This window comes from Bos javanicus, chromosome 3 (genome assembly GCF_032452875.1).
Source record: "Bos javanicus breed banteng chromosome 3, ARS-OSU_banteng_1.0, whole genome shotgun sequence".
NCBI lineage: Eukaryota > Metazoa > Chordata > Mammalia > Artiodactyla > Bovidae > Bos > Bos javanicus.
Genome location: NC_083870.1, coordinates 84,471,377 through 84,487,000, shown reverse-complemented (window position 1 = coordinate 84,487,000; position 15,624 = coordinate 84,471,377). Strand labels below are relative to the sequence as shown.

The 15,624-nt window shown below is 40.7% G+C and overlaps 1 protein-coding gene across 7 annotated transcripts in view; it reads left to right on the top strand.

Moving 5' to 3' along the window:
- The window catches only part of NFIA (nuclear factor I A), a 427,927-nt gene that overhangs the window by 358,598 nt on the left and 53,705 nt on the right, over window positions 1-15,624 (top strand). For 6 of the 7 annotated variants that reach the window (XM_061411778.1, XM_061411773.1, XM_061411779.1 and 3 more), the window contains 2 exons: window positions 3,620-3,798; window positions 6,202-6,367. In XM_061411778.1, the coding sequence (XP_061267762.1) occupies window positions 3,620-3,798; window positions 6,202-6,367 (345 nt within the window). The remainder of the gene's footprint in view (window positions 1-3,619; window positions 3,799-6,201; window positions 6,368-15,624) is intronic. The other variant, XM_061411775.1, reaches the window with a different exon arrangement.

The window sequence follows — 15,624 nt, the reverse complement described above, 5'->3', positions numbered from 1 at the left end:
TATATGCAGAGTACATCATGAGAAACACTGAGTTGGAAGAAGCACAAACTGGAGTCAAGATTGCCGGGAGAAATATCAATAACCTCAGGTATGCAGATGACACCACCCTTATGGCAGAAAGTGAAGAGGAACTCAAAAGCCTCTTGATGAGAGTGAAAGAGGAGAGTGAAAAAGTTGGCTTAAAGCTCAACATTCAGAAAACAAAGATCATGGCATCTGGTCCCATCACTTCATGGCAAATAGATGGGGAAACAGTGGAAACAGTGTCAGACTTTATTTTGGGGGGCTCCAAAATCACTGCAGATGGTGATTGCAGCCATGAAACTAAAAGACGCTTACTCCTTGGAAGGAAAGTTATGACCAACCTAGACAGCATATTAAAAAGCAGAGACATTACTTTGTCAACAAAGGTCCATCTAGTGAAGATTATGGTTTTTCCAGTGGTCATGTATGGATGTGAGAGTTGGACTGTGAAGAAATCTGAGCGCCAAAGAATTGATGCTTTTGAACTGTGGTGTTGGAGAAGACTCTTGAGAGTCCCTTGGACTGCAAGGAGATCCAACCAGTCCATTCTAAAGGAGATCAGTCCTGGGTGTTCTTTGGAAGGACTGATGCTGAAGCTGAAACTCCAACACTTTGGCCACCTCATGCGAAGAGTTGACTCATTGGAAAAGACCCTGATGCTCGGGGGGATTGGGGGCAGGAGGAGAAGGGGATGACAGAGGATGAGATGGCTGGATGGCATCACCAACTCGATGGACGTGAGTTTGAGTGAACTCCAGGAGTTGGTGATGGACAGGGGGCCTGGCGTGCTGCAGTTCATGGAGTCACAAAGAGTCAGACGCGACTGAGCGACTGAACTGAACAAAGAAACTAAGGTCTGCATTTTAGTTGTTAATGATTTTCTTTTACATATTTTTCAACAAGAACAACAGCAACAGAAAGGGCAAGGGTGTTGATTAAACAATTAAGGAAGGAATTTCATGGTCCCGTTAAAATATTTCTTCTATCAGGTTTCTTTAACTTTTATCTGTCCAGTCTGCTCAAGTTAATTTTTCCCTTGCCAGCATTCTCTGCTGGCCACCACAATTTCATAATCTCACAACCATTCATCACTTTCCACTTAAGCACCCGAAGCATTGCCACTTTATTATGAAGGTCTGCTTCCTGTAGGCTCTTGACAATGGAGGTGCCACCTTTGTGTTTGTCATGGGGCAAAAGTTGAGTGTATCATTTCATTGTGCTCAGTACATTCCCAGCCTCATCTGGGAAATGCCACATTCCATCTCTAACTAGAAACTATTTGGTCAAATACAGGCTACTGGGTGAAAGTTTCTTTCTACCAGCAAAGACGAGCATACCATATTAGATGAAAAAATTCCTTGGGTTCTTTAAAGCCTTTTGCATCGTAAGAGATGGCTAAAGTCATTTAACTTTCTAGCTGCAGATTTTAACTCAGAGATTATAATGGATTCCAAGATTTATCATCCAGTATATTAAGTCCTGGGCTTCCCAGGTGGTACTAATGGTAAAGAATCTGCCTGCCAATGCAGGAGACATAAGAGAACACAAGTTTGATCCCTGAGTTGGGAAGATCCCCTGGAGGAGGCTATGGCAATTCACTCCAGTATTCTTGCCTGGAAAATCCCATGGACAAACGAGCCTGGCAGGCTACAGTCCGTAGTATCGCAAAGAGTCAGACATGACTGAAGTGACTGAGCCCATATTAAGTCCTACGTTTTACCAGTTTTTCTATAAGCTCATGGCTTTTTGCCAGGAAAATTTTTTTAAGTTTATATTTATTTGTATGGCCACTTTATTAATTTCTGTACACTTACATATCTGATCATTCATTGTACCATCAGCAGATATTTACTGAGTGCCAGACACTGTTCTGGGGATATGACAGTGAATCCATTAAACGGAGGGATAAACTATTTACTATTTAACTTTTATCTGTCCAGTCTACTCAAGTTAATTTTTCCCTTGCCAGCATTCTCTGCTGGCCACCACAATTTCATAATCTCACAACCATTCATCACTTTCCACTTAAGCACCTGAAGCTTTTTATTTACTAAGATGGTGAAGAGAGAAGAGCCAATACGAATTGGTTTTATTCAAGATGCCCTCAATTGTAGGACTGAAGACAACTTTGTGTCATCTCAGTGTTGTGTCCCAAGCCCGCAGTAAGAGCCTAGGAATATTTTTGGATGGATTAAAGGTGGCATAAATGAAGAAATCTTATCAAGTCATCTGCATGGTATCGACTGGACTGTTGATCCCATTCCAAACTCCTGTTTCTACTCTTGAAAAACTACAGATGCCACTCAAAACCTCAGAGTTCTTGCCACTCCCAATTATTAGTCAGAAAATGCCCCAGTCCTATAGATACAGTAGAGAACAGAGAACCCATGTCCAGGGATCAATAGAGATGCATCCTTTTTTGACAGTCCTCAGACTTACTGATCAAATGGTGGTAGAAAATGTGGCCAGTCTTGCTTACTTGCTCTTCAGTTTTATTGAGTCATTCTCAATGTTAGGAAAGTCTTACTTTCCAAATATTTGGGTATTCGTTTGTTTCCTCTTTGCAGGGGCTCCTGGAGTTTAAAGGTTTAAACTGCAAAAAGTAAGGAAAAATAAATGCTCTCATCTGCTTCTACTTGGGAGATGTCTCCTTGGCCCTCTTTGGGAGATGAGAGCTGCCATGTTGGTGTTATTTGGTTTGTCTCTCCAGCCCTTCCCACATGCTCTTCTTACCCTCCAGCAGGCTTTACCAATCACCCTTCCATGTCAAGGGCAGAAGTCTTCCAAGGCAAAATTATTAAGCACTTCACATACAATTTTTTAGCCTAATACAATATTCTTCCTATATCAGTGAAACTCAATATATAGGTTCAGATACAGTTTCAGATATAAGGGAGTGATAGTTGTCTGAGTCTTTCATCAGTTTGTATGAGCAGAGGGCCAGCAATTTAGCAGGGGTCACTGCCTATCTCCTCTGCCTGTGGGTTTCCCTGCTCTAACTAACATCTATGCTTTTCAGAGTTTGGCTTTGAAATCTTCCATGTAAAGTGAGGCACCCAAATTGCCTGGGTTCATTAAGTGATCATTTACTACAGACTTCAAAAAAATTTCATCCTGAATTAGTCCCTAGAAATTTCCTTGAAAGGGGTATAAGAGCTTTAACAATGAATTATTGTCTATGGAATGCTCAGCATGAAAGGGGATCCATATGTGCAAACTAGAATTTGTCATATGTAATGTCAGTTAAATCAGGTCTAATCTACCAAATACATTTTTTATTGCCTGCTTCATTAAAAAGGCTCTTAAAGTAATGAATAATCTTCAGCTTCACCAAGGATTATTAATGCCTTTATAACTCATGTCCACTGAAAATAGAAAGACAGCTTGAAACTCTACCCTAATCTAACCTCCATGTTTGTCTTAGAGCTTTAAGGAAGAAAATCTATCAGACCTCTCCAGTATTAAATGCTGTCACACAAGCAGTTACTGTGAATTGAGTCAGGAGAAGAAATTTTAAGAGGAAGTTGAATCTGGTTTAAATGCTGTGGCAAAGCAAGTCTTTCTCTGTTAACTCTGATGTTTTGTTTTCCTACAGCAAGTCCACACGCAACACCATCGACTCTTCATTTTCCGACGTCACCCATCATCCAGCAGCCCGGGCCTTACTTCTCTCACCCAGCCATCCGCTATCACCCTCAGGAGACGCTGAAAGAGTTTGTCCAACTTGTCTGCCCTGATGCTGGTCAGCAGGCTGGACAGGTGGGGTTCCTCAATGTAAGGAAAATTCTTTTTTTTTTCTCAATTTCTTTAGAAATATTAACCAAATGTAAAAATAACAAGGGAAGACCTTATGACCATGTGACGTGGTGCTCCAATGTCGTGCTGACTGACTACAGGCAAATGTCATATTTATTCTAGATTGTGGGAAAGTTAACTTACTCTAAGAGGGATTGGCCGGGATTTAAAAACAGTGTTTGTGTTAACTTCTCAACTGTCAAGTTTATGGATATAAATCATCTCAAGGGTGAACTGTATAACCTTCTAAGGTCTGTGGGCAGATAATTCCACCTCCTGCACACTAACTCAAGGGCTCACACAGTTAACAAAATAGAAAGACCAAATAATTTTAAATAATGATTTTGAGTGGTAGGGAGTGGTAGGGGGAGGAGGGGGCACAGATGTTTCAGATCAGCTAAGTTGATATTTTTTAAAAATAGTCTTCTAACACTTTACATCAAGTTGACCAGTACTTGAACTCAAGATGCTCGAAGTAGTTTATTATAGTTTGCTATTTCTGCAAGTAGTTATCTTTCCCACTTATCTTTGTATACAGCTAAACAGTCCTCAATCGATTTGAATGAAGATTTCAATTTTTTTCTCAAATAAGCTAAATCACAAACTGACACAACATTCCTAATGTAAAAGTGATTTTTTTTTAAACTTTTTATTTTGTACTGGGGTCTAGCTGATTAACAATATTATGATAGTTTCAGGTGAACAGCGAAGGGACACAGCCATCCATATACATGTATCCATTCTCTATCAGACTCCCCTCCCATTTTTTAAAAATCACAAATTTTGTTTCAAATGTAGAACCAAATGTTTACAATGGATAGCTATATCCCAAGGCCAATAATAATAAATTGGAAATAATGAACAGCATAAAGCCAAATGTAATTTTCCTTTTATCCTAATAACTGCACATGAAGCCACAGATGAACCATGATTATGATTGCCTAATCTAGAATATTTTATCACACCATTCTATCACTGATTTTCTTGCTTAAAGAAATACCTGATTCTGCATATCTGAGACAGAAAAGGCAGCTTTGACTAATGTCTGGTGATGTGTTAGCAGATACATTTCTGTCTAGACAACAAATCAATATGGAGCCTTTTTTCTTTTTGCTTGTGTATTCATTTGCTTGGCGTATTCTAAAGCATTCACTTACGGACTTTTAGCCCACTCAGAAATAACACACAGGCAAGTTTGTTGGCAAGAAAGCACAACATTCTGACTGTCAGATGAGATTGTCTTTGAGGAACAATACTAAATATATAAGTGAATGTTGATGAGGGAGTGAGACTTCCTCTGCAGAGTTATTAAGCTTAAACTTAAAAGCCTGGGACAACAGCATTTCCTTCAGCTGAATTTTGATTCAGGACTAGAGCTGAAATAGGAGATGTTATTGCTGAGTGAACGATGTCACTGAAGACCAGAGGCAGAAAGGCCACTTGGGAAGCCATGAAAAGACTGAAGTGATCACCAGCATCAAGCATCTGACTTTCAGATTTCTAACTTCTTTTTTAATAGTCCTGACATCATCCTATATAACTGTCAAATGCCCAGTTTTACATTTTGATCAAAATTTTATAGGGTTTAAGGCAGGTCTCTTCATGGGACTATGTGGAAAAACTTGAAAATAAATGGATTTTATTGCTTTCTTCAGAAGAAAACTTTTCTTTTGTTAAAGAGCTGTTACTTGGTTGTTCTAACATCAGGCAGCCAAATAAATATGACTCTTATGGCATATGCTTATATAATTTAAATCAAAATTAGAAGTGATATTTTTCCTTAGCAGAATTTTGACAGCTGAATTCTAAAGTTTCTGTGCCTGATGTTATACAATATGTGAAAGAAATTTTTTATGTTCACTTAACATATTTATTAAATGTTATATAATATCAACTTTGAAGAGTGAAAATAAAATATTTTTTTAATCTCAAATGCATATTTAGGAAACTTCACTATATCTATATAAATAGGCGTGATGGAATAATTCCGCATTCTATAAAACACTTAGAAATTAAATTAATATTTAATAATCATGAGAATGATGACAAAGGTCACAGTTAGTACCCAATCAAAGCATTCCAAGCACGAGTTGGCAGGTCCTTTCATAGAATCAAATGCAAAGAAGGTCAAAGTAATTCAAGAGATAAGTTTAGGATACATGGAGCATGTGTGCCTAAGACTGTACTTTTGTGGAATGTCTTAAGAACAACCTACGTTTCGTCATCCATATGCTCTTATGGAAGAATTCAAGCAGCTAGAATACTTAGTAATTTGCATAAAATGTGCCTAACGCCTAATCATTTGTTTTCAGAAGCAGCTAATGGTTCTTATCTGTGTCTTCTTTTTCCTGTGCATGCTTTGTTTTGTTCCCACCCCGGCAGCCCAACGGGAGTAGCCAAGGCAAAGTGCACAACCCATTCCTTCCCACCCCCATGTTGCCACCACCACCGCCACCACCGATGGCCAGGCCTGTGCCCCTGCCGGTGCCAGACACGAAGCCTCCGACCACGTCAACAGAAGGAGGCGCAGCCTCCCCCACCTCACCAAGTAAGTATGGCTGAGACAAGGCGCCGGTCACTTACAAAGCTCTGTGCACTTGAATCAACATCTCAGCTTGGCCCCTCACTGCATAGGCTTTAGTGAAAGGCACGATCCCCAGTGATGGTTGTAGCATGAGTTTGCAGAACCAAGACCAGATCAAAGCAGATACTGCTCTAGGGTACCACCAACTATACCAAGTGTGAAAATGACTGGGTGTTGGGTGGATGAAATGGTACAACTACATGCCCAGGACTGAAAGTGAAAATATGAATTACTCAGTGTTGCATATTATTTGAGTGGCTTTGAATGCTATCCTCATGATCATCAAACAACATCTACCTGTATGAATCTTACTAGCAAAAATTCCTCATACTTTGGTAGAGCCCTGCCTTCCCGTAACTTACAATCCAAGAGAAATGCATTTGATGAGCTACAAAGATTAGGTACCTCATCCATCAAATAGAAAAAAAAGTTTAGATGAAAGTAACCAATTCAAAGGTGTGTACATTGAGCATTCACCAACAAAAGAGACTGGCAGAAGATCAGAGCTAGTAGCCATGGCAGTTGCCTAGCTAAGATTGGCAGAGGGAGGAGATGGAAAATGCAATTGGAAGGAAAGAGAAAAGAACTCTTGGCTCTTCTCTGAATACTCTGGGAAGTGTGATGTGACAGTATAGGATTATTTGATAAATTAGAGAGAGAACAAATCTCCTGGTATTTCCTGATATTTTAAAGATGACAAGGGAATAGAAATAGGTTGAACACATAAATTTGTCTTTTATTATACCTGAGATAATGACAGGAAGAGTGGTGGCTGTAGGCAGAGTTCCCAGGTAATGGATGAGACTACCTAATCTTGATAGGGGGTGTGCTGACCACCTTCTCTAAAGCACTGCAGAGGGATCAAGGCATAGGAAAGAATGGGAACTGTGACAGTGACCCTAAAGAGAGAAGGTCTTCAAGGAAGTGAGGCTGGACACAAGGCATCTACAGAGGAAGAAGTGAGCATAGACCAGGAAAGAAGCAGTAAGATCAAGAACTTGAGCAGCAGCTATGGAAATTGAATGGAAGAAAGCCCAAGAAGAGCTGTTTTCCAGACATAAGCTTTTGGGCTTGGACAGCCATTTGGATGAGTATAGTGAAGGATGATTCAAACCTCTCGGTGTTCGGGACAGTGTGGTATTGAATACAGGAGGGCCAAAGAGAAAAAATGAGCCTCTGTTGATACAATGTTCATTGAACTTAATGTGGGGGATACTGATTTCAAATATCTAAAGCCCCTTATGGGTATGGGTGAGATTCAGGTTATCTAGTATGTATTCATTTTGATAATGCATGCAGAAGTGAGTGGCATTGTGCATGGTTTCTGGTTTTATAGCAAAAAGACTGAGAGTCTAGAGGAAATTCTGGGCAGGCTGACTTCTCTTGGTAAGAAGTGGTTCAACAAATGAGAAAACCCTGAGTGTCCAATGACATAGGAAGCAAACTAGGCTTGCTATAAGGATCTTGGACGCTCAGTTCAGAAAAGAAGCTTCTGAGAAGTAGAAGCTTGTAGGTGAGTCCTCCTTATTGTGTATTCATGTAACATCTTCAAACTAGTCAGAGAATAACCATCCTCAAACTCTGTTAAATCTAGTCGCTGGGGATATTGACTTACACATTGGCAACTGCATGCTTATTGTGCTGTTGCACCACTGGTGCATATTGTACCACTTTTCTGTCTCTCTAGATGTACAGGACATTGGCTGAGCTCTCAGAAAACCTTGTTTAATGTTCTTATTCTACATAGAATAAGTCTAAAGGATAAGGGCTCAAACCCCCACCTTTCACATTGGTAGCTATGTTTCCCTTCCAATCCCAAGTTTCCTCATCTGTCGAATGTGGGCAGTAATCCCTAGCTGGGCAAGGTTATGTGAAATCAGCCACGATAAGCACCACACCACCACCAAATAAATTGGACCATTATATTATCTCCCAGGGGCTTATCTGTTGGCTCAGACAGTGAAGAATCTGCCTGCCATGCAGGAGACCTGGGTTCGATCCCCTGGGTCGGGAAGATCCCCTGGAGAAGGGAATGGCAACCCACTCCAGTATTCTTGCCTGGAGAATCCCATGGACAGAGGAGTCTGGTTTGCTACAGTCCATGGGGTGGCACAGAGTCAGACACAGCTGAGCGACTAACACTTTCATTTCTTTATTTACCAAAACTCTTAACTAGTGGAAGCCTCCCAGGCTAGGCTAATGAAGAAACGTGTCTGTAGGACGTGTAGAAGCTACTCAGCCCCTCAATCAGGTTGGTATGAGTCTCTTCCTGGGCTTCCTTCCATGGATTGCATCTAATGCCTTGATGAGAACATAACCACTGTCCTCCTGTGCCCCGCCCCAAGCATTCATTTAACGTGATGGGAAGAGGTGTGGAGGAGGCCTTGGCAGATCCAGCTCATATGGTTGCCTGTTCCTTAGCACAGGGTTTAGAGATTTTCAGAAAAAGAATTTCAGGAAAGGGGAACAAAAGTTTGATATTTACATAATAATTTTATACCTACTTTTTGAATCCTAGGATTCTAGGAATGTAGTCAAAACCAAGTGTTCTACTGATGGCATAGAAAGGTTTTTATCATCATAAATTTTAGCCCTTGTTTCTGGTCTTTCCTGGGGTTTGCTGAATTCACAGTAATATGTTATTTCAGAGCAGTATATCAGCTATCTTCTACTTTACTTTTAAGACAGTGATAGTCTGGGAAACCTGTAATTTATAGTATAGGAGAAGCCTCTCAAATTAAAAATCTAAAAGACCACCAGCCCACACTGGGAAGACTGCCTCCTTTCATTCATTTATTCATCCTTCATATATTAGGCATCTGTCATGTACCAAGGACTGTGTTAGCCACTTGGGATACAAGGATGATTCACTTCTTCTCCAAAGAAACTCGGGGTTTGTTGTGGAGACAGCTGGGGTACAGGCAGCTCGCCCAGACAGCACTGGGACAGAGGTGTGCATCGGTGCCACGAGAGGACTTGGGAGGGAGTTGGGTCCAGGTGTGGGGCCTCAGGTGGGGTTTTTTTGGAGGAAGTGACTTCTTAGCTAGTAGGGGTAGCATTCTGATGTTTCAAGCCTGAGGGAGAAGGTAGAACTTCTCCTCAGAAACCAGCTTGTGGGTGGAAGGAGGGGGTGTCTGACATTGGATTACCACTGGATAAAAATTTAGAGCAGAAGTATCATTTCATTAATTCTGTGCTTTCTTAGAAATTACAGCCACAGGGTGGTTGGATCCTGTTTATCTTTGTCAGTTTATTAGAGCTCAACTTTAGCAAGAAGAAACATCACGACAGGGTATTATTAAGTACAGATGTTCAACATCCTGACAGTATATCTGATATTGAGTCTTTTTCAAAACCGCTAATTGTATACCCTGGGACAGTCTTTTCTACTGAGAGGTTTAAGATGATTTGCGATAAAATAAGGTTTTAAAAAGGAAAGTAGGAATCACCTATACTGACAACTTTTCTGGGCCTGGACTCCCATGTCTGTTAACAGGAATAACCCTAACTGCTCTTCATACTGTCACAGACAGGTTGTCAGGACAAAGTGGGGCGACAGATGTGCTGTGCTGTAGACAAAGTCCAAGACACCATTTTGAATATGCTCATTTATAAAATACAAGTGGGTGCCAGCCTAAAGCAGAGTATGTGTTTTTAAACTAATCAGTTGCCTCTGGCACCAATGTGCAACTTTGCAGCTGCCACCGGGAAAACGAGGGTAAGACAGATTTGGGGGAAAATATTTGCCTATAAAATAATATGTTTTAATGGAAAAATCCTTACCAGAGGCCTAAAAAAGAGTAGTGAGGGTGGAAATAACAGTTCTGTTCTCTCAAGGAGGACATTCATATAGTTGATATGTTTGGAGGAAGATTGATATATACTATGCCAGATCTGTTTAGGATACCATGACAAACGGAATAACTGGTAAGAGTAGTTCACAGTGGGTGGATTCTACTTCTGCTGATTAACTGGGTTTAGATAACCGGTGAGAGAATATCACTTCTTTCATTCATTCAGTAAACAGTTATTGACTAGCCACTATGTGCAAAGCAGTGTTGCAGATGCTAGGATTCTGCGGGAAACGAAAAAGATGAAAAATCCCTGATTTTGTGGAGCATTCATTTTACAGAGGACGATGAATAAAATAACAAGTATAACAGGTAGGAGTGATGTGAGATGCTGATACAATAGTAGGAAAGCGAAGCACAGAGGGGTTGGGATTAGTGGGGGTTGGATACAACCTAAACAGGGTGGTCGGAGAAGGCCTGTCTGAGAAGGGGAGGTTTGAACAAAGTCCAGCAGAGGCAAGAGAATGAGCCATGAGACTGTAGAGGGAGGAGTTTCCGAGCAGGAGGATCAGCCAGTCCAGCCTGCGTGTTTGAGGAGCAAAACCCAGAGGCCAGTGTGGTGCGACCATAATGAGTGAATGAACGAAAGTAGGGGGAGGCCATGCCTGAGAAGTAATGTGGATGAACGAGGATATGACTGGGAGCTGGGGAGCAGAGGGGAGGCTCAGGCTCATGGAGGCAGCAAATGTTGAAGGTTCTTATGGGCCACGTTAGGACTTTGGCATTTGTTCTGAGATGGGGAGCAAAGGAGTGACACGAGTTAGGTTTTAACATAAACGCTTTGAAGGCTTTGCTGAAAATAGATTTCATGAAGCAAGAATTAAAATAGGAGGACTAGTTATGAGGCTTATTTTTAAACCAATAAATATGAGTGTCTTCTACATGCCAGCCACCATTCTAGGCAGAGGGATCCAAAAGTGAACAAAGCAGACCATCCGCTTCCCTTGTGGCATTTACATTCTAGAGGGAGGGGACGAACAACAAAGAATAAGTAAGTTAGTGAGTCAGGGACCAGGAAGTACAGTGGGAAAAAGTAACGCAGGGAAGGGGTGGTATACCCTTGCAGTATTGCAGGCAAGAGCTGCTAATGATCTGAACCCATATAGGGGCAGTGCATTCTCAGTCACTTCAGTCATGTCCAAGCCTTTGCAACCCTGTGGACTGTAGCCCACCAGGCTTCTCTGTCCATAGGATTCTCCAGGCAAGAATACGGGAGTGGGTACCATGCCCTCCTCCAGGGGATCTTCCAGACCCAGGGATCGAACCCATGGCCCCTGTGTTGGCAGGTGAATTCTTTACCACTGAGCCACCAGGGAAGCCCCTGGGGAGGCAGTAGGGGTGGTGAGAAATATATGAAAGATAAAGGTGATAACATTTACTGACATGTTAGATGTGAGTTGAGGAAAAAAGAAAAACAAAAAACTGGAGATATCAGCAAAGACACCTAGATTTTTGACCTGAGCAATTGGAAGTGTGGAGTTGCCATAAAGTGAGTTGAAAAAGTTACAGGAAGCTCAGTTCTGGGCAAGGGGCGGGGATCATAAGTTTAGTTTGACCAAGTTATATTTGGAGATGCCTATTAGGTACTCTTGCCTGGAAAATCCCATGGACGGAGGAGCCTAGTGGGCTACAGTCCATGGGGTCGCGAAGAGTCGGACACAACTGAGCGAGTTCACTTTCACTTTTCACTTTCATGCATTGGAGAAGGAGGTGGCAGCCCACTCCAGTGTTCTTGCCTGGAGAATTCCAGGGACGGGGGAGCCTGGTGGGCTGCCATCTGTGGGGTCGCACAGAGTCGGACACGACTGAAGTGACTTAGCATTAGGTATCTTGGGCTTCCTAGGTGGCTCAGTGGTAAAGAATACATGCCGATGCAGCAGACGCAAGTTCGATCCCTGGGTCAGAAAGATCCCCTGGAGGAGAAAATGGCAACCTACTCTAGTATTCTTGCGTGGAAAATCCCATGGACAGAGGAGCCTGGCGGGCTACAGTCCATGGGGTGGCAAAAGAGTCAAACGCAACTGAACATCCATCCATGCATGTTAGGTATTTTACTGGTGAGACTAATTGTAATAACATCCTACCTACTGCTCTTCTTTGCAGTGTACTGAGTTTTTCTACATGCACCATCTCATTAATTGGGAAGGGACTCCTTTTCAAACATGTAATAAAACAAATGGATATTCCTGAGAGTCCTGAGGATAACAGCTCAAGAATAGGCAAATCTCTCATTACATTTGGATCTGTTTGTGGTATGATAATTCAAAATGCACAATTCATTTTCTTAATTGCATTGTAAAATTCAATTTTTTATAATAGGTTGGCACCAAGAACATACTATAAAAATGGACTTTTCCAGAAAAGAAACTGAAGATTGGCATCATAGCCTAGAATTATAATGAAAAGAAAAAAAAAACATTTTTGAATTATGATAGAAGATAAAACATGAATATTTTCCTTTTTTAAATTAATTAGGAACACAAAAACTCAATTTAAAAATGCATGAAAGACTTATAAACAGTTTTCTCCATCCTGTCTTAGCCATGAACTTTTGATTTTTTTAAACTAGAATTCTATTAAATTAGAAGCATGTAATAACAAGTTCCCTTTTTATTTTTATATCTCTGATGAATCTTGTATACATTCATTGTATGAATGAGTTTGAACCTGTTAATTGAGAATGTAACAATAATCTCTGACCAGGATTGAAATTTCCTAGTATAATAATTAACATATGTTCAGTGCTTTTTGGTTAGCAGAGCTCTTTACATGTATATTTTATCTCATTTCCAACTTCTTAAGACTCAGGAAGTCAGGATTTTATAGATAAGGAAACTGAGATTCAAGAATGGAATCTCAAATTTCCCAAGATTATAATCCCATAGTGTGCGTGGGCACTCAGTCGCTCAGTCTGACTCTTTTCCAACCCCGTGGACTGTAGCCCACCAGGCTCCTTTGTCCATGGGATTCTCCAGGCAAGAACACTGAAGAGGGTTGCCATTTCCTTCTCCAGGGGATCTTCCTGACTCAGGGATCAAACCCATGTCTCCTGTGTCTCTTGCATTGCAGGCTGATCCTTTACTGCAATAAGCCATCTAGATGAAAAAGAATAATCCTATGGTCGCATGGTGCTAGCTCCTCCTGTAGCCAAATTACAAAGCAATACGACACGATTTCTGGTTACCAGGGAACCACAAACTGCCTATTCTTGTCTGAAATTAATAACACAACAAAATGTTGAGCTTTTATTAAAACCAAGCACTTTAAAAAGTGCTTTTTATATATTATCTTGTTTTAATCCTCACATTAATGCTATGAAGTGCATACTTTGAAAAGTAAATACCTTAATGGAGAAACACAGGGTGTGAAGAGATAGATAACTTTCTCAAGATCACTCAGTCAAGTGTAGCAACGTCATGACTCACACCCAGCCACCTTGAACCTGCAGTTCATACACTTGGCCAGAGCATCCTTTGAGGATCTTCGCTTTAGCCCAATTTCCAAGTTTGCAGTGCAGATCCTATGGGAGAAGTACAAAGGAAGATACTAGTGGTCATTTATGCTTCGGTGTGGATCAGTTTCCGTTGCTGAGAATAACTTTTTGTTAGCAGAGAAAGGAAAGAGAGCAGAAGAAAGGAGATAAGCAAAGAATAGCGAGAAGGTGGGAAAACAGTAGCTATTGCTAAAGCCGGAGGTTCTTTGTTCCTTAGGGCTCTCCAGAGCTTGGACTGTTGATGAATGCTTAGAAGAATTACTCTCTGAGTTTTGACCCAAATAATGATGGCTCTCTTTTTCATCAACACTTTTTTATGTGTTAATTTTAATCAGTAATTGAATTTAGAACAAGTCAGTGAATATGTCGTATACACAATTTTTAAATGATATAAGGAATGTATTTCCTCTTTCAGAGAAGAGCCAGTAGATAATGACAAGAGCAAATTTTAAAAATGTTATTTGCTTCCTTTCATAAAATAGTGTTTCTTTACTGGTACCTGAACTTTTCCTTTAGTTTTTAAGTTTTAAAAAAAGTTTATATTCAATGAAATCCACCCTTTGGTGTACAGTTCTATGAGCTTTTAAAACATCATAGATTCTTCCACCCAACACCACATACAGGATACTGAACAATTCCAAAGAGCTCCCTCCTTCTTCTTATCTACTCTTAAGTTAATGTCTGATGTCGTTTAGTGCCAGGGACCATATTTTACTTTGATCTCTCTATTTCCACATTGAATTTTATTCTTCAGCCAGCACTGCTTCTATCCCCATTATATTTTAATTTTTTATATTCTTCTGAATCAGAAAGAGACCAGTTTAACTACAGTATTTTAGGATATGATAATAGTGACATTTTCATATGGAAGAGGGAAAAGAATTATTCAATAAAGTATATTGGGATGACTGAGTAGCTGTCCACAAAAAATAAAATTCCTTATACCAAAATAAATTCCAGGTGGTACAAAAAATATAATATAGAAATATTAAACCTTAAAGTACCACAAAAACATAGGGTAGACTTTTTTGAAATATTGAAATGAGAAAGACCTTTCAAATAATATAGAAAAGTATCGTGACATAATCTTGTTGAGTGTGTGAAAAACAGGCATTCTCCTATACTGTTAGAGGACTGTAAGTTGGTTCAACCTCTTCAGAAGACTATTTTACTATATATATATTTATATATATAAATTTTAAATGTAAGTCATACATAGTGTTGGACATATGAGCAAAGATATACATCAAGTATTCGTTGCAACAGTGATTATAATAAAAGAGTGAAAGTGAAAGTCGCTCAGTCATGTCCGACTCTTTGCGACCCCATGGACTATATAGTCCATGGAATTCTCTAGGCCAGAACACTGGAGTGGGTAGCCTTTGCCTTCTCCAGGGGATCTTCCCAACCCAGGGATCGAAACCAAAATATCCAAATATCTACTAATATGATATACATTAGAAAACCCTTTGAAAAGAAGGATGGGGCTTGCTTCCCTGGTGGCTCAGCGGTAAAGAATCCGCCTGCCCATTGCAGGAGACACGGGTTCGATCCCTGATCGGGAATATCCCACGTGCCATGCCATGGGGAAACTAAGTTTGTGTGCCACAACTATTGAGCCTGTCCTCTAGAGCGTGGGAGCTGAAGCTACTGAAGCCATGTGCCCTAGAGCCCGTGCTCCACAAGAGAAGCCACTGCAGTGAGAAGTCTGTGCACTGCAGCCACGGAGTGGCCCCCACTTGCCACAACTAGAGAAGAGCCCGCACAGCAACAAAGGCCCAGCACAGTCAAAAATAAAAATAAGTAAATAAACATAAGGGTGAAAGTGAAGTCGCTCAGTCGTGTCCGACTCTTGCGACCCCATGGACTGCAGCCCA